Source organism: Bubalus kerabau, chromosome 1, assembly GCF_029407905.1.
Source record: "Bubalus kerabau isolate K-KA32 ecotype Philippines breed swamp buffalo chromosome 1, PCC_UOA_SB_1v2, whole genome shotgun sequence".
In the NCBI taxonomy this organism is placed as follows: domain Eukaryota; kingdom Metazoa; phylum Chordata; class Mammalia; order Artiodactyla; family Bovidae; genus Bubalus; species Bubalus kerabau.
In genome coordinates, this window is record NC_073624.1 from 8,131,946 (window position 1) to 8,159,779 (window position 27,834).

Sequence of the window (27,834 nt, forward strand, 5' to 3'; positions counted from 1 at the left end):
GATGTATTTTTTTGGCAGATGAATATGTTTATAGTAGGTATCTACTTGAACTTGTTGTAGCTTGTTTCACTTGAGCCTAATGTAGAACTTTGACAAAGATTTTAGGGAAGATAAGTATTCTCAATTTCCTAAGGAATGTTACACAAAATTTTTTGGACTGTGACTCATAGTTGGAGACATATTTTATATTAGAATCCAGTTATACAATTAGTATACGGATATCTGAAACCAAAGTTTCATGGAATAATACTCTTACTACATGTGGTACAGTCTGATAGTATCTATCTTATTTAGTTTAAAATGCTGACCTTGGTCTATTAAGTTGATTTTGTGACCTTCGTATTACAAATTGCAATATGAAAAATACTGCTGTAGGATATAAAGTCATGAGATTGTAACCCGAGGTAGAGGGATGGTATGGGGAGGGAGGAGGGAGGAGGGTTCAGGATGGGGAACACATGTATACCTGTGGCGGATTCATTTTGATATTTGGCAAAACTAATACAATTATGTAAAGTTTAAAAATAAAATAAAATTAAAAAAAATATATATGTATATTTTCACATAGTTGAGATTATATTAAGATTATATTAATATGCTCCTTAGTAAAATTCAGAAATTATAACAATCTATTTTTAAGATAAAAAATATAAAGCTTGCAGGATATTTTATCATACGCATACATTTAATTAATCAATTTTTTATTGTTGGCCATTTAGACGGTTACTAAATTCACACTGATAAAAAAATACCATAAAATCTGGGACTTTCCTGGTGGTGCAGTGGTCTTGCCTTGCAATGCAGGGGACTTGGTATTGGATCCCTGGTTGGGGAACTAAGATTCCGCACGTCGAGAGGCCACTGAGACTGCATACCACAACTAGAGAGAAGCCTGTATGCCCCAATGAAAGATCCTACGTGTGGAAACTAAGACCTAACACAGCCAAAAATAATAAATAAAATTTTTTTAAAATACCATGAAATCTAACATCTGTTAAGTAAAAAAGGGTGTATATTTGCTGAGTTTGAAATATATTAGAATAAAATTATTTTTAAAAGAAAAAAAAATAAAATATTTCCCAATTATGTCTGTGTCTTAAAATGTTTTTTTTAATTATTATGTAAGAACACTTAAAATGAGATATATCCTGTAACAGATTTTTAAAGTGTACAGGACAGTGGTATCTATACGCACAGCGTTGTATGCAGATCTTTAGAACTTATTCATCTTGCACACAGAACTAAATTTTGATGGGTACCTTTCGCTTTAAGGTTCTCCCTAGCCTCTAGTAAGCACCTTTCTGTTCTATGAGGTTGACAGTCTTCATACCACATATGAGTGGGATCATGTGTTCTTTGTGCTTCTGTGGCTGGCTTATTACACTTAGTAAAGTGTCTTCAGGGTTCATCTGTGTTGCTGCGTATTACAGGGAGTTTCTTTCTTTTTTAAGCTTGAATCATATCCCATTGTATGTATATATCACCTTTTAATTGATATTAAAAACTGGCTATTTGTTGTTTTTTGTGGTTCAGTATGAATTTTAGAATTGTTTTTTCTCTTTCTATAAAAAATGCCATTGAGACTTTAATAGGGATTGCATTGAATATGTGATCTCTTTGGGTAGTATTGACATTTAAACAATATTAAGTCTTCCAATCCATGAACATGAGATGTCTTTCCATTTGTTTGTGTCTTTAATTTCTGTTGTCAATGTTTTATAGTCTTTCACGTCCTCAGTTTTGTTTCTTAGTGTTTTATTCTTTCTGATGCTGTTGTAAATGGGATTCTTAATTTCCTTTTTAGGTATTTTGTTTATTAATGTACATTAATTTTGTACCCTGCAGCTTTACTATATTTATTAGTTCTAATAGTTTGGGGTTTTGGTGGAGTCCATAGGTTGTCTGTATATAAAAACATGTTATCTGCAAACAGGTCCAGTTTTGCTTCTTACTTTCTGACTTGGATGCCTTTTATTTTTTTTCTTGCCCAGTTGCTTTGCCTGGGACTTCTGGTACTCTGTCAAGTAGAAATGGTGAGAGTGGGCATCCCTGCCTTGTGCCTGATCTTAGTATCCAGTTTCAGGTTTTCACTGTTGAGTATGATGTTAGCTGTGGGCTTTTTCTGTATGGCTTTCCTTATGTTAAAGTAATTTCCATTTATTCCTAGTTTGTTGAACATTTTTTTTTAATCATGAAAGAGGGTTGAATTTTATCAGATGCTTTTTCTGCATCTGTTGAGGGGATCATGTGGTTTTTATTAATTTTTTAAAAATGCTATGTGTCATATTAATTGATTTGTGTATGTGGAACTATCCTTCAGATCAGCTCAGTCGCTCAGTCGTGTCCGACTCTTTGTGACCCCATGGACTGCAGCACATCAGGCCTCCCTGTCCATCGCCAACTCCCAGAGTTTACTCAAACTCATGTCCGTTGAGTCGGTGATGCCATCCAACCATCTCATCCTCTGTCATCCTCTTCTCCTCCTGCCCTCAACCTTTCCCAGCATCAGGGTCTTTTCAGATGAGTCAGTTCTTCACATCAGGTGGCCAGAGGATTGGAGTTTCAGCTTCAGCATCAGTCCTTCCAATGAATATTCAGGACTTATTTCCTTTAGGAAGGACTGGTTGGATCTCCTTGCAGACCAAGGGACTCTGAAGAGTCTTCTCCAGCACCACAATTCAAAAGCATCAATTCTTCGGTGCTCAGCTTTCTTTATAGTCCAACTCTCACATCCATACACGAGCACTGGAAAAACCATAGCCTTGGCTAGATGGACCTTTGTTGGCAAAGGAATGTCTCTGCTTTTGAATATGCTGTCTAGGTTGGTCGTAACTTTCCTTCCAAGGAGTAAGTGTCTTTTAATTTCATGGCTGCAGTCACCATCTGCAGTGATTTTGGAGCCTCCCAAAAATAAAGTCTGTCACTGTGTCCACTGTTTCCCCATCTATTTGCCATGAAGTGATGGGACCAGTTGCCATGATCTTAGTTTTCTGAATGTTGGGTTTTAAGCCAATTTTTTAACTCTCTTTCACTTTCATCAAGAGGCTTTTTAGTTCCTCTTCACTTTCTGCCATAAGGGTTGTGTCATCTGCATATCTAAGGTTATTGATATTTCTCCCAGCAATCTTGATTCCAGCTTGTGCTTCATCCAGCCTGGCATTTCTTATGATGTACTCGGCGTATAAGTTAAATAAGTTATCCTTGCATCCCAGAAATATCTATTTACTCCACTACTGACCTTGGCTAAGCCACCTTCATTTCTCTTAGACTTCTCCAGTAGCCTCCTAATTGCACTCCCTGTTTCCTCTCATGTTCTACCCCCATTCAACTCTGTTCTCCTTTCCACTGTGTGAAGGATGGTTTAATTTTTTTTTTTTGCCATGCAGCACAGCCTCTGGGATTTTAGTTCACTGACCAGTGTAGAGTCCTAACCCCTGGACCACCAGGGAATTCCCTGAAGATGATTTAAAAATATTATTCTGGTCACACTATCCCACTGACTATTGCTTTTTTTTTTATACTTCTAGTCTATGCGTTTTAATAAAACTTTAAAAATTAAAAGTTAAGGTAATCACCATTTTCAGATATCTAGAACAAGTTACGTCATGGAGCCCTCTTGTTCAGTAATGTTGAGGCCTAAACAGAGTCTTCCCATCCTTGTTTGTTCATTTGCTATTCCCACAACCCTGCTATGCTCACCTCATTTGCAGTGTACCACTTGACCCCTTTTTTTGATCTACTCTTTCTTTCAGATTGGCAGAAATGGTAGCTGCTCTGCATTTTGCTGTAACTTTTTTTGGAAGTGGGTGGTAAGCTAATGTGAGAGGAGATTTGGCATTTTAGAAGGCAAGATAGTGTGCTGAATCAAATAGCCCAGAATCTTCCATACCTATTTCATCATTTGTTTGCAGGAAAGGAACATGGATGTATGGAAATGCAGAGTTGGGAGTCAGGAGGTTTGGGTTCTCCTCCTGGCTTTGCCATTAATTCATCTGGTGACATTGAGCAAATTGCTAATAACTCTTCTGAGCTTTAGTTTCTTCATCATCTGAAATCATTGAATCCTGAAGCTTTCTTCATACCCTAAAATTCAGCAATTCTACCACCTTTTGACAAGGTTTTGAGACAGTCTCTTTATCTACTCAGCCATCCTGAATCTGAATGCCTCAAAGAAGGAAAGTAAGTTTTAGTCTATCACACTCTATTATTATGATGGAATATTTCCAAAATTGTGGTTATAAAATAGTATGAACTTGTAAAATACAACAGATAACCAATAATTATATACTGTATTTTTTACCACTGTGGGGGTGAAAAATGTGGATAAGCAGTTGCTTCCTGTGCACTTTCTGTGAAATGCTCTGTGGTCATCATTGTATGATCCACTTTAAAGAGCCTGTTGGGTTCTGCTTTACTGTGTTTTACTTGAGTCGCAAGGCTTATTTCTTACGCCATTCTCTTTGTATTATGTTTGTGCCTGGAGTGTATGTAATTAAGCCAGAGGTAAAGCTGGAGAATTCATTGCTTTGAGAGTTGGAAACACTCCACTTACATCCTGAGGCAGTTTTGCAGGAGAATTTGGCACCAGAAAAGCTAAGGATACCAAAGTTATGACAGCCCTGTTGTAAGCTGGGCCCCTGGTGTCACATACGGAGCTCAGGTTTCCTTATTACACCTTTTGTTTTCCATTAAACAATGTAGCTTTCTCTGAGGTACTAGTGAGCTGTCCAGTGTCTGTATTTGCTTTCAGGTTATCTGGAAGATTGGTGGACATCCATTAACATCCTGTGGAAATAGTTGCAAAACAAAATTCTGGTGTTTTAACCAGTAGATTGCTGGCACTCAGGCTCTTTAGGCTCTTTCACAGCCCTATTTGTTAAAGGCTGTTTACCTCATTTGGTAAAAGAGATAGAACATGTGCCCTAAAATCTGTCATCTGTTTCATTCCAGTGAGGCACTTACCATTGCAGTGCCTAGTGAAGGCTACCATATCCAGCTCACCCCTAAGTACTCGTGGCCAGATTACCATCGGCATTTTTTAAAGAGAAAGAACAGTGAACTGCATACTGTGTGTCTGTATGACAGTATCTCAAAGAAACTTGTATCTCAAAGAAACTTATGGTATTCATATGTTGTTAGGTAGGACTGCTCTGATTTGTGCGCAAACCGTGACTTTTCAAGGGCACTGAAGTTGGACTAGACTGCCTCCGTCATCAGAGAAGGGTGTGCGTGTGTGACTACTGATGGCTACGGAGTTCCTTTTTAAGGTGATGAAGTGTTCTGCAATTAGATAGTGGTGATGGACACACAGTTTTGTGAATGTACGAAAGACCAATTAATTGTCCATTTTAAAAGGGCAAATTTTATGGTATGGTATGTGAGTTATAGCCCAGTAAAAGTGTTATTTTTTTTTTTAAGAGAAGGACCAAATTATCTGTCTATGGGTAAGATGTCTACCTTTTTTGCTGGATAAAGCTGTATGAAATTTTAGCACATTGGATGCTTTTATTAAAGATACTGTATATCATAATTTTTCTAAAGGCTTATGCCAACTTGAAAATCATAATTATAAAGGAGATTTTGTTTTATTGAAAGACTGAATGTGAAATTCAAAATTCTGTAGTGCATGGCTCCATGGGTGAGCATGGGAAAGGAGCAGATTTATATAGTGACCTAGAAATAGGAACATGACAGAAGAGAAGGCATGCTCGTCTAACAAAACAGTAAAAATTGGCTCATTCTCAGATAATGAGATGCTGTTTCACACGCTTGAATAGTGCAAGTATATCTAAAGTTTGACACGGCTGTGGGGAAGAGAAACCCTAATACGCTGTAGAGGGATGTGTAGTTTTTGGCAAGATTTTGTGAAGTTGGAAATGAACAAATCCTAGGAACAGCAATTAAAGGGATATATAACTCTGCAAAGTGAACCTTGCACTTAGCAAAAGGATACATGTACAATCATTTTTATTTCAGTTAAATTTGTAATAGGAAAAATTTAGAAACAAATGATCAGACTACAGAGGAATGGATAATAAATATTGCAATGGTATTTCAGTGCAATTTATTACTGTTATACAGGCAAAATGGACAAACCAGGTCTACCTGTGTCCACATAGGCAACTCTTGGAAACATTTTGTTCAGAAAAAAGAAAGCAAGTCACAAAAAGTTAAATGTGATACTACTTACAAATGTTAAAATAAAATAATCTGTGTTGTCTGTGGATCAACATATATTCTGAAAATTTATGTTTTTAAAAACATGGTTTAGAAGAAGATACATGAATTTTAGCAGGACTTTTACTTCTGAATAGACAGAGTGCCTGAAGAACTATGATTAGAAGGCAAAATAGTTGTCTGAGGAGGCCTTACAGATACCTGACAGAAGAAAAGTGAAAAGCAGAGGAAAAAAGGAAAGATGTACTCATCTGAATGCCGAGTTCCAAAGAATAGCAAGGAGAGATAAGAAAGCCTTCCTAAGTGAACAATGCGAAGAAATAGAAAAAACAATAGAATGGAAATAACTGGAGATCACGTCAAGAAAATCAGAGATATCAAGGGAACACTTCATGCAAAGATGAGCACAATAAAGGACAGAAATGGTGTGGACCTAACAGAAGCAGAAGATATTAAGAAGAGGTGGCAAGAATACACAGAAGAACTGTACCAAAAAGGTCTTAATGACCTGGATAACTTGAGATGGTGTGATCATTCACCTAGAGCCAGACATCCTGGAGTGTGAAGTCAAGTGGGCCTTAGGAAGCATCACTACGAACAAAGCTAGTGGAGGTGATGAAATTCCAGTTGAGCTATTTCATATCCTAAAAGATGATGCTGTGAAAGTGCTGCACTCAGTATGCCAGCAAATTTGGAAAATTCAGCAGTGGCCACAGGACTGGAAAAGGTCAGTTTTCATTCCAATCCCAAAGAAGGGCAATGCCAAAGAATATACAAACTACCTCACAGTTGCACTCATTTCACATACTGGCAAGGTAGAACTCCAGACCCTCCAAGCTAGGCTTCCACAGTACATGACCCAAGAAATTCCATATGTTCAAGGTGGATTTAGAAAAGGCAGAAGAACCAGAGATCAAATTGCCAACATCTGTTGGATCATAGAAAAAGCAAGGGAATTCCAGAAAAACATCTGCTTCATTGACTACAGCCTTTGACTGTGTGGATCACAACAAACTGTGGAAAATTCTTCAAGAGATGGGAATACCAGACCACCTTACCTGCCTCCTGGGAAATCTATATGCAGGTAAAGAAGCAACAGTTAGAACCAGACATGGAACAACAGACTGGTTCTAAATTGGGAAAGGAATACGTCAAGGCTGTATATTGTCACCCTGCTTATTTAACTTACATACAGACTACATCATGCGAAATGCCAGGCTGGATGAATCGCATGCTGGAATCAAGATTGCCAGGAAAAATATCAGTAACCTCAGATATACGAATGACACCACCCTTATGGCAGAAAGTGAAGAAGAACTAAAGAGGCTCTTGATGAAGGTGAAGAATGAGAGTGAAAAGGCGGCTTAAAACTCAACATTCAAAACACTAAGATCATGGCATTTGGTCCCATGACTTCATGGAAGACAGATGGGGAAAAAATGGAAACAGTGACAGACTTTATTTTCTTGGGCTCCAGAATCTCTGCAGATGATGACTGCAGCCATGAAATTAAAAGCTGTGACCAACCTAGACAACATATTAAAAAGCAGAGACATCACTTTGCCAACAAAGGTCCCTGTAGTCAAAGCTATGGTTTTTCCAGTAGTCATGTATGGATGTGAGAGTTGGACCATAAAGAAAAGCTGGGCATCAAAGAATTGATGCTTTTGAACTATGGTGCTGGTGAAGACTCTTGAGAATCCCTTGAACAGCAAGGAGATCCAGCCAGTCCATCCTAAAGGAAATCAGTCCTGAATATTCGTTGGAAGGACTGATGCTGAAGCCGAAGGTCCAGTACTTTGGCCACCTGATGTGAAGAGCTGACTCATTGGAAAAGACCCTGATGCTGGAAGGATTGAGGGCGGGAGAAGGGGATGGCAGAGGATGAGATGGTTGGATGGCATTGACTCAATGGACAGGAGTTTGAGCAAGCTCCTGGAGATAGTCAAGGGTGGAGAAACCTGGCTTGCTGCAGTCCATGGGGTTGTAAAGACTCGGACTTGACTGAGCAACTCAACAACGATAACAGCAAGGCAGAGAGTATGGTAGAATGAGCAGGAAAACCAAGTTACCTGAGTTTTCTGTTTCAATAAAAAAAAAGTCAGAAGCAAATATGGCCATGTGTTATAATTGTTGTATTTGAGTTTGCTATATTACACTTTACTGTATTTTAAATTCTCTCATAACTAAAAATAAAAATCAAATAAGTGAAAGAAAATTGTATAGCATCAGTTTAAAAAAATCAGTTGGCCTACACATTTTTCCTCAATGTGTTCATAATTACAGTCAAAGAAATGATCCATTGCTAATGGTCATAAATTTTAGAGAAGTGCAAAAAGTGTATGTGCTGTGAGTTATGTCATATTTTAATTTAAAAATACTCATGTCCATATTTGAATATTTTTTCTTGATTGAGAAATGCTTTATCAACATTAGTGTTACACAGATAGCACATTAGTTACTAGTCTGAGTTCTTAAGAAAGGTGCATGAGTTTTTATGTTTTATGGTTAGAACTTGGCTTTTCCTCTGTGAGAGCACTTGTGTTTTCTGGTCTTTGTGTGGGAATGCTGCCTGGGAAGGGGCATGGAGCTCCCTTCACGTGCTCTTTCACATACTTTGAGGAAGACTGTCAACTACTGTGATACTGGCAGGCACCTATGTCATTGTTTGACTTAAAAGTTGATTTATTGATAATATTATTTTTAGTAAACCCTTACTGTATATAATGAGAAAGTGTAAATCACCAGATGGAAGTGTACTTTTGAAGAGCTCCTAGGGATAGAACTTCTTGCATCTGAACAATGGAGTGAGGAATAGATGATGATTAATTATTTTAGCTACTCAGCTTAAACAAACCTTAGAGAAATAGCACAAGATGCTGCTGCTGCTAAGTCGCTTCAGTCGTGTCTTACTCTGTGCGACCCCATAGACGGCAGCCCACCAGGCTCCCCCGTCCCTGGGATTCTCCAGGCAAGAACACTGGAGTGGGTTGCCATTGCCTTCTCCAATGCGTGAAAGTGAAGTCGCTCAGTCGTGCCCAACCTTCAGCGACCCCATGGACTGCAGCCCACCAGGCTCCTCCGTCCATGGGATTTTCCAGGCAAGAGTACTGGAGTGGGTTGCCATTGCCTTCTCCGATAGCACAAGATATGTGTGCCTTTATAAGACTCAGGAATTCTTCAGTATTTATCTTTTAATTTGGCCATGCCTCATGGCATGTGGGATCTTAGTTCCCCTGCCCGGGGAATGAACCCATATCCCCTACATTGGAAGCACAGACTCTTAACCATTGGACTGACAGGGAAGTCCCAGTATTTATCTTTTAAGTAACAGGCTTGGCTCTGGATATTCTCCCTAATAATCCCAGTTTCCTTTCTGTCACTGTTAGAGGTAAGGATGTGACTAGGATCTCTTCTGTTTAGTGTAGAGAATATCCTCTTCCTAGTTTCCCTTTTTTCCAAGAAATGATTTGAGTTTTTATATTTTAGATTGAGTTTTCAAGTTAGACTTTCCCCTAGAGAAGTATCATTATTTTTTTAAAATTGCAGTATAATTGACATGTAACATTATATGAGTTTCAGGTATACAGCATAATGATTTGGTATCTGTATCTATTGTGAAATGAATACCTCAGTAAGTGTAGTTAACATCTGCCACCATACATAGTTACAGTTTTTTTGTCTTGTGATGTGAACTTTTTTTTTACAGTCTTAGTACCTTTCAAATAGGCAGTACAGTATTATTAACTGCAGTCACCATGCTGTACGTTATATCCCATGACTTACTTCTCTTATAACGGGAAGTTTGTACTTTTTCTGACCTCCTTTACTCATTTTGCCCACCCTTTCACCCAGCTCTGGCACTCACCAATATGGTCTCTGTATCTATGAGCTGTTTGTTTCTTTGTTTGAATCTTTAATTCCAGATATGAATGAGATCATCTGATATCTTTCTCTGTCTGACTTATTTCACTTAGCATAATGCCCTTAGGGTTCATCCATGTTGTCACAAATGTCAAGATTTCATTCTTTTTCATGGCTGAGTAATATTCCATTGTTTATTTTTAAAACTGTGTTTTCTTTATCCATTCATCCCTCAATGGACATGTAGGTGTTTCCGCGTCTTGGCTGTTGCAAATCATGCTGCATTGAACATGAAGGTGCATATATCTTTTCAAGTTTTTCTGTTTTCTTGCGAGAAATACCCAGAAGTGGAATTGTGTGATCATGTTATTCGTTCTGTTTTTAATTTTTAGGAGAACCTTCCATACTGTTTTCCACAGTGGCTGCACCAGTTTTCATTGTCACCAGCAGAGCACGAGGGTTCCCTTTTCTCCACATTTTCCCCAGTACTTGTTATTTCTTAATTTTTTGATGATAGCTATTTTAATAGATGTGAGATAGTATCACATTGTGGTTTTGATTTGCATTTCCCTGATAATTAGTGATAACTGAGCATCTTTTCATGTACCTGTTCTCCATCTGTATGTCTTCTTTGAAATAATGTCTGTTCCTGTAATGCTCCCCTCCTTTTTTTATCAAGGTTTTTTTAACTGTTGAGTTGAATGAGTTCTTCATATATTTTTAATATTAACTCCTTATCAGATATTTGATTTGCAGTGATTTTCTCCGTTCAGTTGGTTGTCTTTTTAATTTGCTGGTGGTTTCCTTTTTGGATGCTTTTTAGATTTAGTGTAGTCCCATGGATCAATTTTTGCTTTTGCTATCTTTTCTTTTGGTGGAAAAAAGTAATTGCCAAGGCCAATGTCAAGAAATTTACCACCTGTGTCATCCTCTAGGAGTTCTACGGTTTCGGGTCTTCCATTCAAGTCTTCAGTCCGTTTTGAGTTGGTTTTGTGTGTGGTGTAAGGTAGTGGCTCAGTTTTATTCTTTTTCATGTGCTGTTCAGTTTTCCCAACAGCATTTCCTTAAGAGACTGTCCTTTCCCCATTGCACATTCTTGGCTCCTTTAGGGCAGTGTGCTTTGAGCTGGGATATGTGCTTGGGGGAGAGCAGTGCTGTTGAAAAGATCATGAACTCTTGAGGCATTTTTCAGGACAATAATTTAAAGAGATCAGATTTAAATTCAGTAAGGATGGTTTTCTCTGTCTCTGCTCTTTGCTTTTCTGCCTAGCTTTTGAAGGCATGTCAGTACTCTAGAGACATTTAGAAGTGTTTACATAAATATGCCATGTTGGGGGCCAACGGTGGTGTTTGTTTATTTTGCTGCATTTGGTCATTATCAACTTAAAATGGTTAATGTCTTCTATATATACAACATTCTTTAAGGATGTCCTCTCCCCCACTGCAAAATGAGGTCCTTCAAGTTAGAAGCACACTCATGTCAGGAATGTTTGGGCTTCTCAGCTGTAATCTTGTTTCATTAATTATCTTAATAGTGACAGGAAACAAACTACTTCAGTTAAATGTTATATTGGATTTTTTTCCCGGTAGACATTTTTGTGTTTTTTAAAGATGCATTTAACTCATTGATGGTAGGGATCTGGCACTGTGCAAAGAAAATTTGTGTAATCTCCCCAAACTCCATTTGTGGGAAAAGTGGAAGTTTAAGCCAAAACCTGACTTGGAAACATAGTTTCTCTAGGGGATTTCAGATTTCTATCATGATTTAGAATCTCTTGGATTATCCCATAAAAAGGTGGGAAAAGTAAGGTTTATGGTAGAAGTGGAAAACTTTTATGCTATTAAAAATTTATCAGCATTCATTTACAAGTTACTGAGATCAGTAAAAAGCACCTTTTTTAAAAAGAAAAATTGCATCTGTATTTGTTGTCAGAATGCTGCATAAGAATGCTACCAAAGAATGGAATATAATATATTTAAATGAGAGAAATGCATAAAAATAGTGTTTGTTGAATTCTTACTCTGTCAGCACTGCTTTAGGTGCTTTTCATGTATTATCTCATTTAGTCCTCGGGGTAACTGAACATCCTTAGTTCCTCCATAAGGGTTAGTGCTCAGCCTAAGGTCGCACAGCCTAGTAAGTGGTAGTGTAGGCGTGTGAAGTCAGGCTCTTTGACTAAAATACTCATGTTCTTCATCACCATATTGGCTTGATAAAGTCACTATAGATTATTTATATCAACTGAATTTCAAGTAGGTGAGCTATAGAGATTGTTGTTGTTCAGTTGAAAATTTGTGACTGACTTTGCAGCCCTGTGGACTGCAGCACTCGAGGCTTCCCTGTCCTTCACTGTCTCCTGAAGTTTGCTCAAGTTTATGTCCATTGCGTCTGTGATGCTGTCTAACTGTCTCATCCTCTGTCGGCCTGTTTTCCTTTTACCTTTTATTTTTCTCAGCATCAGGGTCTTTTCCAGTGAGTTGATTCTTCGCATCAGGTGGCCAAAGTAGTGGAGCTTCAATTTCAGCATCTGTCCTTTCAATTAATACCAGGGTTGATTTCCTTTACGATTAACTGGTTTGGTCTCCTTGCATATGCAGGCCACAAACACGTTTTGAATCAGAGGTGTGAAACTGTGTCTAGTATTTAACAAATCATTTTACTTCTTACTACTACTTATCTGGAGAGCAAATTCTTAAAAAAAAAAAAAAGAAAGAAAGGAAAAAAAAGGACTATTTTTAAATAGTACTATTTTTCAGTTTAAAATTTACCCTAAAGTGAGTATTTTTTTGTGAAAAGTATCTGAACACATCTCAATATTTTATATCTAAATCTAGAACTTTGACTTATATGAGTCTGTATGAGGTAGTTAATTAAACCATTCCACCAATATTTATTGAGCAGTTGAGCATCTTCTTTACAAGGCCCTGTACTAGCTGGTTGGGAACAAACTGGGGAGGGAGTTAACATTTATTGTACACTTGTATTCCAGTTGGTCTTAAGGTCTTCATCTCACTAATCCTTATAATAACCCTGTTATGTAGGTCTTATCCTCATTTTATAGTACAGGAGACTTGAGGCATAGAGAATTTAAGCTTTTGTAACCTAAATAACAGCTCTGAAATTGGAATCGAAGTCTGCCTGACAGAACAATCCATGCTCCTTTTCTGACTCACTGAGCTGTCTTGTGTGTGAATGTGTTCCCTTTTTCTAAAAGCTGCTTATAATCTAGTCCAGGAGTTTGCAAAGTGGAGCCTTGAGATGGACTGCTGGGGGTTCCTGATTTACTTTCAGAACTGTTTGTGCTGATACTAAGATGTTCTCTCTCATTTCACTGTGTTGCTAGTTACATTGATGATGCAGAAGCAGTGATGGGTAAGACTGCTGGCACCTTAGCATGAATTGAGGGAGTGGCCCCAACTGTGCTCAGAGTTGTGTTGTTTTTTTTTTTAACCACTGTGCACTTACAGGGAAAGGAAAAAGTGGTTTCACTTACAAATGTCCTTGATACAGCAGTGCGAGTTTTTACTTATTTGGACCCGGTAGTGTAGTGTATATACCTTTTTTTAATAAAAAATTGAGATATAGATCACACATAAAATTCACTTTTAAAAGTGTACAATTCCTTATTTTTTAGTATGTTAACAAGGTTGTATAATTATTACCCACTGTCCAATTCCAGAACATCTTCATTACCCCCGAAGAAACCCAATACCTGTTGGCAGTTACCATTCTTCCCTGACCCCCAGCACCAAGCAACTGCTAATCTACTTTCTGTTTGTATGGATTTTCCTATGCTATATTACTCCATTTGTATGGAATATATGTTGTCTTTTATGTCTGGCTTCTTTCACTGAACAGTGTTTTCAAAGTTCATCTGTGTACTAGCTACTGCCTCATTCTTTCTCTAAACAGCTTTGATGAGATACAATTCAAATCCTACACAATTCACCCATTTAAAGGGTACAGTCCAGTGTTTTTCAGTATATTCACAGATCTCTGGAACCATTACCACAGTTGATTTTAGAATCTTTTTATCACCTCAAAAGAAACCTGTACCACTTGGTTATCACTGTCTCGCAGTCTCCCTGCTCCTTTCCAAATAAAGAACCACTGGTTTACTGTCTCCATAGATTTCCTTGTTCTAGACTTTCATATGAACAGAATCATGTAGTATGATTTCAGAATCTTTCCATTTTCTCCACATCCTCACCAAGATTTGTTTTAATCTGATTTTTTGGTTCCAGCAATCCTAATGGGTGTGATGTGGTATCTCATCGTGGTTTTGGTTTTATTTCATACTCCCTAATGACTAATGATGCCCAGCATCTTTTTATGTGTTTATTGGCTGTTTATATGCTTTATTTGGAGAAGTGTATATTCAAAACCTTTGCCCATTTAAAGATTGATTTATTTGCTCTTTTATTATCAAATTAAGAGTTCTTTATATATTCTGGATATTAATGCCTTATCAGATATATAATTTGTATTTTCTCCCATTCTTGTAGGGGAAATCACTTCTTGATTGTATCACTTGATGCACAGAATTTAAACATTTTGATCATCCAGTTAATTTTTTTCTTTGGTTGTGGTTTAGGTATCATAGCTAAGAAATCATTTAATTGAAAGTATGAAGATTTACACCTATGTTTTTTTGTTAGAAGTGTATATTTTTAAACTTACATTCAGATCTTTGATTCATTTTGAGTTAATGTTTATATATGGTGTGAAGTAGCAGTTCAGCTTCATTCTCATGTGAATATCCACTTGTCCCAGCACCATTTGTTGAAAGGATTGTTCTTCTCCTCATTGAGCTGACGTGGCATTAATTGTTCATTGGTCTGACCCAGTAAATTCGGGGCTGGGGTGATTTTTTAGGTCCAGTCTTTGTGGCTTGTCCTAGTCCAGAAGAGGCTCTTCTTAGCTGTCTCTTTCTCTGGTCCGTTACTAGTGAGTTACCTGACCTATGGTTTAATTTGTTGCTCCTGATTAAGAGGAGCTATTTTTCAAGAAGTTCCTTAGGCCTGAATTTCCTACAGTCTGTTTCAAATAAAGCCAGTTTCTTTGGGAGAGCTTTGGAGCTTTCATATCTTATGGACTGCTTCTCCCCCTGGACAGAATCTCTGAGTCATTACTCTGGATGTTGGCCAGGATTGTATTGGGTTAGGGTTAGGGTTTTTTCATAAAAACCCAAATGAACTTCTTGGCAAACCTGATAGCTTTTTGCCTAATTGGCTTGTCTGTCCTGGCATGGAGCTGTTGCCCTATGAGCTGGGGAGAATACAGCCCAGGCCACAGGATTCTTGGACTGCTGCATCTTGGAGAGAGCCTCTCTCCTATGGATAGGGCTGGGTGGAGGAAGAGACCCCATTATCTCCTGGTCCCAATCATCAGGAATTTAGCCTCTTCAGGTTGGAGTTGTAAAAGATGAGAAATCCTGTGGTCTTCTCCTTCTAGTGAGTGGCTGGGAGCTAAGGAGAAGAGGAGTACCTTCTGCTTAGTCACACCCAACTGGAGTGAAGCTCCATTACACTGACTCTGGAGTAGTGTATAAAAGCTCAAATGCCACAGATGTACTCTGTTAGCAAACGGTAGTCGATTCTCTTGAATAACTACTTCTTTATTTGCTGTTTGCCTCTAGGACCATTTCCAGAGACTTAATTTTTCTTTTTAGTAATTTTCACTAGCTTTGCTTATTTTCCAGGGGTGTTTGCTCTTGGGCCCCCTCATACTAAGATCCCAGAAGTTGAAATCTGTAATTTACACTCTGGTTGGGATTAATATCAACTTGATTTCAGTAGTATCATTTTGCTCCTGTATAGCTCTGCTCCCCTTTCCCTTCTGCTGTTAATGTCACAAATTACAACCCAGATTTATAATTCTTACTTTATACAGTTGTCTTTTCAGAGACAAGAGAAGCAAAATGCATTTATATTCTCTTTAATGTTTACCTATATAGTTGTCTTTATAGATATTTTTTATTTCTTCGTGTGGATTTGAATTATTCTCTAGTGTCTTTTCATTTCACACTGAAGGACTCCTTTTAGTATTGTGAGGCAAGTCTGCTGGCAACAAATTTCCTCAATTTTTTTCCCCCTCAGAATGTCTTTAATTTTTCCTTCATTTTTGAAGGGTAGTGTTGCTTAATATAGAATCCTTTACAGGCTTTTTTTCTTTCAGAACTTTGAATATACCATCCCACTGCCTTCTGTCTTCTTGGGTTTCTGTTGAGAAGTCATCTGTTATTTGTATTGAGTATCTTGTACATGAAGACTCACTTTTTCTTTCTGCTCTCAAGATTTTTTGTCTTTTTATAATTTGAATATGATGTGTCTGGGTGTGGATCTTTTTCAGTTTACCCTACTTAGAGTTCATTGACCTTCTTGAATGTGTGGGTTAACATTTTTCATCATATGTGAGAAATTTTCATCCATTACTTCTTCATATTCTTTCCATCCCTTTTTCTCTCTTCTTCTGGGATTCCCATTATACATATGTTGGACTTGGTGTTTCATAGGTCTCAGGGGACATTATCATTTTTCTTCATTCCTCAGATTGTATTACTTCAGTTAATTGATTTTCAAGTTCATTGATTTTTTTTTTCCTTTTGCCTTGCTCAGCTGTTTCCTCCAATGAATATTTCACCTCAGTTATTCTATTTTTTTTTTTCAAAATTTCAGTTTGGTTCTTTTTTATAATTTCTAATAGTGAGACGTTATTCTCCTGCTTTAGGTTTTTTGTTGTTGTTGTTAAGGCATAGTTTCCTTTTTAGCTCTTTGAACATATCTGAAACAGCTGGTTTAAGACCTTTTTCTTGTTTATTAACCAAGTCGTGTCTGACTCTTCCCAACCCCATGGACTGCAGCACGCCAGGCTTCCCCGCCCTTCACCATCTCCCGGAGCTTGCTCAAACTCACATCCATTGAGTCGGTGATGCCATCCAACCATCTCGTCATCTGTCATTCCCTTCTCCTCCTGCCTTCAATCTTTCCCAGCATCAGAGTCTTTTCTAATGAGTCTGCTCTTCACATCAGGTGGCCAAAATATTGAAGCTTCATGTCAGTCCTCCCAAAGGTAGTCAAATTGATGGGTTTGATCTCCTTGCTCTCCAGGGGACTCTCAAGATCTTCTTTATCATCACAGTTTGAAAGCACCAATTCTTCAGCACTCTGCCTTCTTTACTGTCCAGCTCTCACATCCATACATGACTACTGGAAAGACCATAGCCTTGACTGTATGGACCTCAGCATCTTCAGAATGTCGGCAAAATGATGTCTTTGCTTTTTAACAATGGTTTGTCATAGCTTTCTTGCCAAGAAGCAATTGTCTTTTTATTTCATGGCTGCAGTCACCATCCAAAGTGATTTTAGAGCCCAAGAAGAGGAACTCTGTTACTGCTTTCACCTTTTCCTCTTCTGTTTGCCATGAAGTGATGGGACTGGATGCCATGATCTTAGTTTTTTAATATTGAGTTTTAAGCTGTCTTTTTCACTCGCCTCCTTCACCCTCATTAAGAGGCTCTTTAGTTCCTCTTCGCTTTCTGCTTTTAGAGTGGTATCATCCACGTATCTGAGGCTGTTGGTATTTCTCCCGGCAGTCTTGATTCCAGCTTGCAACTCATCCAGCCTGGCATTTCACATGATATGCTCTGCGTATAAGTTAAATAAACAGGGTGACAATAAACAGCCTTGTCATACTCCTTTCTAAGACTTGAACCAGTCAGTTGTTTCATACAATGTTCTAAGTATTGCTTCTTGACCCACAAATAGGTTTCTCAGGAGACAGATAAGATGGTCTGGTATTCCTATCTCTTTGAGAGTTTTCCATGGTCTGTTACGATCCACACAGTCAAAGGCTTTAGCATAGTCAGTGAAACAGGTAGATGTTTTTCTGGAATTCCCTTACTTTCTCTATGATCCAGTGAATGTTGACAATTTGATCTCTGTAATAGGTATAAATTCAAGCTTTGGGCTTCCTCAGGGATAGTTTCTTTTGCTATCCTCAGCATCTTCAGCATGCATTTTCTGCTTTATAATCTGAAGTGCTCGGGCTCCAGCCATACAATCTGTATTCTAGCTGTCAGGAAGGGGGAAGGGCTGAAGACTTGCTTGAAAAGTGAAAGTGAAAATGTTAGTCACTCAGTCATGTCCAGCTCTTTGTGACCCCATGGACTGTAGCCCGCCAGGCTCCTCCGTCCATGTGATTCTCCAGGCAAGAATACTGGAGTGGTTTGCCCTTTCCTTCTCCAGGGGATCTTCCCAACCCAGGGACTGAACCTGGGTCTCCCACATTGCAGGCAGATTCTTTACCCCTGAGCCACCAGTGAAGCCCCGAACATGTGCTTATTCCCTTTATACTTCCTAGAAGTTCTACATGGTACTTTCACTTAGAAACCATTGGCCAGAATGTTATACCTGATTTCAAGGGAGGCTGGGAATTGTAGTCACTAATCTGCATTGCCATTTGCCTCAGTCTTTTATTACTAAGAAGAGGAGAATTGATTTGGGGGTGTAATTAGGATTTTTTGTTTTTTAAATCATAGTCTGCCCCTTTGGTTTTTCTAATATATATGCCTACCCTTCTTTTCATATGTGCAACACATTCACCTCATCCTAAGAGAAACTCCCCCAATGTTTTATTCAGTTACGGCATTCAGTTCAAAGCCCAGGATGTCTGAGTAATGTATGGTCTTCTTTGGTGGGTATGGTTCAGGGCTTATAAACTAAAAGACAAGGTAACTGTGCCCCAAGTAAGTAGTGTACAATAGGTGTAATAGAATTGTAATAACAGTAAAAAAACCACCATTTGGAAAATTTCTATCTTTTTATTGATATTCTTTATTTGGTTAGACATGGTTCTCATGCTTCCTTTAGTTTTTTAGACATGGTTTCAGAAAAGGGGAGGATTGGTAACATAAAATTCTCTGGTTTATAGCAATTATTAAGTGCTACTGTGTAGTAGTATATTTGAAGACTTTCTGTCCTGACAGAGGAACAAATTTCTGGATGAAACGTGGTTTTTAAGTTTGATAACTCTGGTCTTTTCCTTACTCACCTTTGTGCTTTGCCTGTCTCCACCCTATCTTAGCTTAATGGCAGTCACGGTGAGGCTGTCTGAACCAGTTGGCTCCCCACTGGTCCCCCCACCCCCATTTTGTTTTGGCAGTTGGGTTCATAGCCTTTATATGGCAGAGGTCCAGTCTTATCTCCATTTGGCAGTCACCTCTTTTAACTGTACCATTTTGGAGTGTGGAATGGTTTCCTCTTTCTACCCTATAAGGCTCCAAAGTGAGAGGCTTTTAGTCAATTGAGATTGCAGGCCACAGGGAAGAGAACACCTTCCTTAGCAATGATATGTTCCCTTATATCTCTTCTTATTAACTAACTTGCTCTAGTTGTTTACCTCTCATTTTTTCTTTTCTTTTTTTTTAAACTTTTTGTTTTGTATTGGGGTCTAGCCAGCTAAGAATGTTGTGGTAGTTTCAGGTGAACAGCAGAAGGGATTCAGCCACACATGCCCATGTATCCATTCTCCCCCAGGCTCTCCTCCCACCCGGGTTGCCATGTGTATTAATAACATTCACCGGAGTTCATGTGCTATACAGTAGGTCCTTGTTGTCTTTTACCCCTCCTCGCTTATATAAATTGTTGAAAGTGGCAAGAAGCAGCCAACACATAAAACATCCTGAATCTTTCCTGTTTCCCTTGAAGCATTCCAGTATAATCAGGTAGTGCTTTAATGAGGTGTTTTCTCACTGCGTAACAGTCATCACTAGCTTTTCAGTCTTCAGTATCTGAAGGCTCACAGCAAATGTTATGCTCTTTTGCGTGAAGCATTCTCTTCCTGACACCAGATTATGTATTAGCATTATGTTCAAGCATTTGCAACCCCCTGGCTCAGTGGTGAAGAATCTGCCTGCAGTGCAGGAGATGTGGGTTTGATCCCCAGTCGGGAAGATCCCCTGGAGAAGAGAATGGCTACCCACTCCAGTATTCTTGCCTGGAGAATCATATGGACAGAGGAGGCTGGTGTGTTTCAGTCCATGGGGTCGCAAAGAGTTGGACACGACTGAGCAACTACCACTTTCACTTTTTTTCAAAAGTAAAATAATAGTGACTTTAAATATGATATAAGTTTATTGTCATTTTATGTAAAAGATGGAGAAGGCAATGGCACCCCACTCCAGTATTCTTGCCTGGAAAATCCCATGGATGGAGGAGCCTGGTAGGCTGCAGTCCATGGGGTCGCTAAGAGTCGGGCACTACTTAGTGACTTCACTTTCACTTTTCACTTTCATGCACTGGAGAAGGCAATGGCAACCCACTCCAGTGTTCTTGCCTGGAGAATCCCAGGGACGGGGGAGCCTGGTGGGCTGCCGTCTATGGGGTCGCACAGAGTCGGACACGACTGAAGTGACTTAGCAGTAGCAGTAGCATGTAAAAGAAGTCCAGATATGGGTAACCCAGGACTGGTGTGGTGCTAAGAAGACAACAGAAGCTTTCTGTGCTGCTGTACACTTACCTTTTCTTCTTCTATATCCACATCGTGTTGCCTGCACAGACACCTTCAAAATGCACTGTGTTAACTGCTGGCTGCTGCTGTGTGTCTTAGCGTTTTACGAATTCTACAGCATCTGCTCTTAGATATAGTTGTAAAGTGGAGAGTCCCACAGTGCTTTGGAGAACACTTTCATTGTGTTTTTTGTTTGGGAAATGGATTTCTTTGCCTGTAGTCTTTTTTCCCTCTTTATTTCAGGGCTTTAAATATAATTGTACCGAAGTTAACATATTTCCTGACGTCTGTTACATTTTATCCCAACAGAACTTCTCAGCACCTTTTTCAAAATATTAATTGGCTGAGAGTAATACTATTTGAAGCAAGAGGCTGTCAGAAGGGAAGAATAATGGACCATGACTTAGCTGTTTTTGTTTGAGATTTATTATATTTCCAGAGATTCTGCCTTGATTGAAGCCATTGATGACCATGAGCAACTGAGAATATATTTTTAAACACAAATTCTGCACTGTTTACTGTGAAGGTAATGTGAAGAGCCAGTGCTCTGATATGGTATACCATACCATACCAAAGATGGTAACTGATCTTGTCAGAATAGATTCATTTAATTAATAGGGTAGCTTTTATAATTAAAGTGTAATCAGAAGAGTAAAGGATAAGTATGATGGTGACATAGGCTTCTCAGGTGGCACAGTGATAAAGAATCCGCCTGCAATGCAGGAGATGTGGGTTCGACCCCTGGGTCGAAAGATTCCCTGGAGAAGGAAATGGCAACCCATTCCAGTATTCTTGCCTGGGAAATCCCGTGGACAGAGGAGTCTGGCGGGCTGCAGTCCATGGGGTTGTAAAGAGTCGGACGTGACTTAGCGACTAAGCATGCATGCCTGCCCGCGTGCTGGCGACATCCTTGGTGTTTCATTGCAAATGCGGCAAGTGCTGTCGTAGATGTACGTTGTCCTGAGGGTCCCTCGTTGCAGCACCAGTGGGTGCCTAGAAGCTGTAGTCTGGCCTCTTCTCCTTGACCCACAGACACTCGAGTCTTCAGTGTACTTCTTCTCTGCGAGCGTGTTCCTGTATTTGGATTTGAGTTTGCTGGAGTCCTATAAAATTGTGACAGTTTCTGGATTTTTTTTCTTCTTTTTATGGCCGGATATTTCATTCTCAGTGTTTTGAAATGTTTGATCAAGGATTTAGGAAATATCCATGGCTCATTTTATAAGGAAGGGAGCATACTCTTAAGATATGGGGAGAGAGCTCTTTGGGGAACCTAAGGACGTGAGCCTCTGGCCCTGGAAACAGTGCTTCTCCTCAAACACTCCATTGTAGTGTGGAGACAAAGCGTGGTTCTGTACACGCCTCCCTCTCCCTCCAACTGCTGCTTGTCTTCACCCTCGATGAGGTTTGTCTCAACAAGTTTCTCATTCCAAAGTCAGTATGTTCAAAAATAACTAATTTTTTTCATATTGTTCATACCTGAACAGCATCGCTAGGGCAGATTTTCTATACTGTGGCCTGGCAGCATTTCAGGTTGTCTTGACTTATTGGAGTGTAAGGTTTTAGTGTCAAAGAGGAGGTGACAGAAGAACTCCTGCCTTAAAGTGTCTCATGACGGATTATGCAGTTTCGTAGGTGAAATTACATGTATGTTCAGATCATATTTAAGTTTATTCAGATATTTTATACATAGCGTGTGGACTTCTAGACATCCGTCATTCTTTCTCTTAGAGAAGAAACTTCTAAAAGACAAATAGAATTCCACAGTTAAAAATCAGAATGCACTTGAGTACCGCAGAAGAGGGATTAGGAATCATAAGGAAAGCATATCTGTAGTGTTTGTGGGCATGAGTATAGTTCAAGGAATGTAATGAAGTCATCTTGCCAGAATAGTGCTTTAAATCTCAGGCAGCCTTTTCTTGGGGGTGGGGGGAGATGGAATTGGAGATGGGTTAAGGCAAATTGTCAAATTTCTATTAAATATTCGCATGCAAAAAAAAAAAGGCTACCTGGTAGTTAAACTCTGTACTTCTCAAGGATAACTTCTCATAATATCTTTTAAGAGAACAGGACAGAGAGTAAGAATTTTTATTCAGAGTGACTTGCCCAAGGTCATATCACCAAACTCAGTGATACAAGTTATTAAGATGCAGGTCACATATTATAACTTTTCTCTGAAACAGTGTTATTGCAGTTGTCTCTAGGGGGCCAGGCAGAACATACCAAACTCGAAAATCAGGCAGCAGACTAAGGTGAACAGTTTCCCCTACAATCTGTTCTCTGTGCAGCTGTCAAAATGATCTTTCAAAAACATACATCAGATCATATCACTCCATTGCTTAAAACCTCATGGGGCATACGGTGTTTCATAGAATGTACTTCTCTACCCTCTTCCTCTGCTCCCTGCCCAGGCTGGTCTTTAATTCCTTTGAGATGTCAAGCTCGTTCCCGCCTCATGGCCTTTGAACTTGTACATGCTGTTTCCTCTGCATGGTAGACTGCTGCTTGTCAAATTCAGGTAGTGTCAGATTGTGTAGTGGTTGGAAGCATGGGTTCTGAAACCTCATTGCCTGCGTTCAAGTTACTGTTTAACCTCTCGGTGCCTTCATTTCCTGAACTGTGAAAAATTGGATAATATAAGTAAATACCTCTTAATGTTGTAAAGGTTGAATACACACATATGAAGTGTCTCACACAGATAGGTGCTCATTAAGTGTTGGCTGTTATTCAAGTCTCAGGTCAGATCTTATCTCCTCAGTGAGACCTTTCTTGAGCATTTAATTTAAATCAGCCATCCCACACCCCCCATAAAGTTATGGTTACCTGAAATTATTTTACTGTGTATTTATTTTTGTGTCTGTGTCTCTTTCATTGTAATGTAGAGCTCCATGAAAGAAGGAATATTTTCTCTTGCACTCCCAGTGCCTAGAACAATGCCTGATATTCAATATATATTTGTTGGGAGAATTAATGGAAGTCAGATCCATCCCAGAAGGCCCTCTTAGTGACATTGGGACTGAAGGCAGTTAGTGTTGCTCAGTGAAGGGTGTTCCCATGTGTACCCACCACCTCTAGGTTGTGGTCTCGGCCGTGGATATCTGGCAGGGGCTTGTAGAGAATGGTGTGGAGAGGTGATACAAAGAAAAAGATGAACCTGCAGATAAAACATATATTTTACTTTTCTTGATTCTAAATGTTTTTATTTATTTCTCCTGCTTCCAGCTGGTAAGTTCATGTCCTTTTTATAAGCCCTTGCGCTTACTTGTGTCTTTAAGTTTGGGGACAGCTGGTTGCCCCTCAGCATTATAAAGTTACAGCTTTATTGAGCTTCTTCTAAAATAGTGTGAGTAGAAAGTACCGATATGTAATTAGATACTCAGCTGTATATGATAATTTTAGGAATCAGAGGGATGGTCTAAACCTCAAAGTAGGCAATGTGAGACTGGGCCTTCCTGAGTATCCACCAGAGTCAGGTATGATAACAATTTACCGTTCCCTTGTATCTGTGCCTCTGCCTTTTCCTCTTACTGTCTTTTTTTTTTTTTTCTGTTTTCTTCCTATTCTTATATTCCTTTTTGTTTCTGTCCTTCTACTCATGTCCATGTTTTCCATATGTATATGAGTGAAAATGTTAGTCACTCAGTCGTGTCCAATGCTTTGTGACCCTGTGGACTATGTAGCTCTCCAGGCTCTTCTGTCCATGGAATTCTCTTGGCAAGAATACTGGAGTAATAGCAAATGAAACAACTGACAAAGGATTAATTTCCAAAATATACAAGCAGCTCCTACAACTCAATACCAGAAAAACAAACAACCCAGTTAAAAAGTGGGAAAAAGACCTAAACAGACATTTCTCCAAAGAAGACATACAGATGGCTAACTAACACATGAAGAAATGCTCAACGTTGCTCATTATTAGAGAAGTTAAAATCAAACTACGATGAGGTATCTCCTGACACCAACCAGAATGGCCATCGTCAAAAAGTCTACAAATGATTAATGCTGGAGAGGGTGTGGGGAAAAGGGAATGCTCTTGCACTGTTGGTGGGAATGTAAATTGATACAGCCACTATGGAAGACATGGAGATTCCTTAAAAAAGTAGGAATAAACCACCATTGACCCAGCAATCCCACTCCTAGGCATACACCCTGAGGAAACCAAAATTGAAAAAGACACATGGACTCCAGCATTCATTGCAGCACTATTTACAGTAGCTAGAACATGGAAGCAACCTAGATGTCCATCAACAGATGCATGGATAAGGAAGTTGTGGTACATAGACACAATGGACTATTACTCAGCCATAACAAGGAACACATTTGAGTCAGTTCTAATGAAGTGGATGAACCGAGAACCTATTTATGCAGAGTGAAGTAAGTCAGAAAGAGAAAGATAAACATCGTATTCTAACACATATATACGGAATCTAGAAAAATGGTATTGAAGAGTTTATTTACAGGGCAGCAGTGGAGAAACAGACATAGAGAATAGACTTATGGACATGGGGAGAGGGGAGGAGAGGGTGAGATGCATGGAAAGAGTAGCATGGAAACCTACGTTGCCATATATAAAATAGATAGCCAACAGGCATTTGCTGTATGGCTCAGGAAACTCAAACAGGGGCTCTGTATCAACCTAGATGGGTGGGAAGGGAAGGAAAATGGGAGGGAGGATCAAAAGGGAGGGAATATATGTATACCTATGTCTGATTCATGTTGAGACTTGACAGAAAACAACAAAATTCTGAAAAGCAATTATCCTTCAATTAAAAAATAAATTTAAAAAAAGTAAAAAAAAAAAAAAAAAATACTGACATGGATTGCTATGCCCTTCTCCAGGGGATCTTCCTGACACTGAATTGAACTTGGGTCTCCCTCATTGCAGGCAGATTCTTTACTGTCTGAACCACCAGGGAACTGAAATGATGTTTCTATTGTCTCACTTTGGCTCTTGCATCCAGTACCCAAGATCACATTCATTATCCCCTCAGGTAGAGGTCGTCCTCCTCTCTTCCCTGTTTCTATTAGCAGAATTAGTGTTCTGCAGTCATTCTGGCTTAAAACCACGGTATCATCTTTGATACCTCCTTTTCTTCACTGCCCCCATAACCAAATACAAACCAATTGTATCACTTATAAATTCTTTATCATTAACTCAGCAGAGATTTGACTTTCTGCTCTGTGCCAGGTATGGCTCCGTGTTGTGTGTGACAGTTCCTTTCTGCATTTACTACTGCAATTCAGGATTTCAGTAAGTTATTCTTTGCCTAATGAAAGTAGCTTTGTAACTTTTTTCCCAACCTCATAGTCCTTTTTGCCAATCCAGTATTTATTCCACTGCCAGATTAATCCTCCAAAACATGGTTTGATCATGGTGTTCCCTACTTTAAATTTTTATTTCATTTTATATTGAACTGTAGTTGATGTATTCCTGTTTCCTAGAGTGAAGCTCAGCTTGCTATTCTAGGCATATCTCATGTAGCTTGTATGTGATTGCTCTTTTAGAACATCTTCCACACCTTTTCACACCCATGTTTTTGTTTAGGCTATTCTTTTTCCTGGAAGAATATAAGCTCCCTGAGGGCAGGAATTTGTTTTATTCATTGTAGCATCCCTCAGCACCCAGAAGAATACCTGGCATGGAGTAGGTACTCAGTAGATATTTATTGAGAGAATGAATAAAAAAACAAGTGAATCTTGTCAGTAGTACCCGTTTAAAAGTATTTATTGATGTATAGTTGATTTATAATCTCTTAATTTCTGCTGTACAGCAAAGTGACTCAGTTAATATATATATACTTTTCCAAATATTTTTCCATTCTGGTTTATCACAGGATACCAAATAAAGTTCCCTGTGGTATACAGCAGGACCTTGTTGTTTATCAAGTCTCTGTATAATCCCAAATGCCTAGTACTTCCCTCCCCTGTGCTTCCCTCCCTATTGACAACCATGAGTCTATTCTGCATGTGTGTGAGCCTATTTCTGTTTTGTGCGTGCACGTGTGCTAAGTTGCTTCAGTCGTGTCTGACTCATGGCAACCCCATGGACTGTAGCCTGCCAGGCTCCTCTGTCCATGGGATTCTCCAGGTAAGAATACTGGCGTGCGTTGCCATGCCCTCCTCCAGGGGATCTTCCCCACCCAGGGATTGAACCCATGTCTCTTACATCTCCTGCCTTGGCAGATGGATTCTTTACCACCTGGGAAGCCCCATTCTGTTCTGTAATACTGTCCATTTTTTATGACTGTTCTCCAACTTTAGTGTCTTAGGAACCTTTTCTGATCTTGTGTGTATTTTTATTTAAACATAAATACCTACCTGTGACAGAACCGTTTTCTCTTTTTTTTTGTATCAGTGCTGACTGTGTATATGTCATGTGGTTTCCATGAGGTTAATATAGTCAGTAGATGAGCAAATGTTCATTGAGTTCTATTCCATGTCAAGTATAATATCCAGGTACTTGAGTCAAAAAGACGGTAGGACAGAATCTCTTTCCTCAGTGCACTTGACTGCCTAGTGGAGGGTCAGTCTGTTTTAATAGTAGTAAAAGCAAGCAGTGAGAAGCAAGCCCAGGATATTATGGAAACATAGCCTGTTGGCAAGTGATAATAGGGAGGAGAAGGTGGGTTGCAGAAGAGGCGATTCTAGGCGGTCACAAGTAGAAAGCAGCGGTAGCTGCTTAGAGGGGAGAAATGAGAAGTGAAGCAGGTGCTCTGAAGGGCCCTGCTCTGCTGTTACTGAAGAGGCAGTTCTCCATTGTTAGCTTTTACATGTTTTGTTGGAATAAGAGGAAAGACTTTGATGGCTGATTCCCTGTAGAATGATTGGGAGGAGCTGAAAACCTGAAGTGAGCAAAAGCTGAAGATCCAGGGAAGTTTTCTGAAAAAAAAAAAAAAAAAAAAAAATTACTTGGGTGGTAAAGTTTGTTACTTGAAATGCCTTCCTACTTGAGTGATAGGCTATATAAGCAATTCCAGTTTGAAAATAATTTTTTCTGAGAATTTGAAAGTATATTCTATCTCGGTTTCCAGTGCTGGTGTTAAGAAATCCGATGTCATTTACTGTGTCTCCCAGTGTAGGTAAGGCATTTGGGCGGGGCTTAGCTCGGGGGATTCTTCTGTTCCACGTGGTGTTAACTTGGTCCACATGGTGTCATTCAGCAGGTGACTGGGCCTGCCTAGTGGGTATAAGAGAGTACCTGCCTGCCACTTTGGTGGGGGTATCTGGAAGGCTAGTCTTAGCTAGGTCCCTGTCTTTTCAGTGTAGTCTTGAGACCTCTCTTTATG

The 27,834-nt window shown here is 39.2% G+C and overlaps 1 protein-coding gene across 10 annotated transcripts in view; it reads left to right on the forward strand.

Moving 5' to 3' along the window:
• Nucleotides 1-27,834, forward strand: part of MRTFA (myocardin related transcription factor A) — a 207,448-nt gene that overhangs the window by 43,777 nt on the left and 135,837 nt on the right. For 3 of the 10 annotated variants that reach the window (XM_055566591.1, XM_055566605.1, XM_055566586.1), the window contains exon 3: nt 5,140-5,267. The exons of the other annotated variants lie outside the window; for them this stretch is intronic. In XM_055566591.1, coding sequence (XP_055422566.1) covers nt 5,244-5,267 — 24 coding nt within the window. In that variant the 5' untranslated portion in view covers nt 5,140-5,243. The remainder of the gene's footprint in view (nt 1-5,139; nt 5,268-27,834) is intronic. 10 annotated transcript variants of the gene reach the window in all.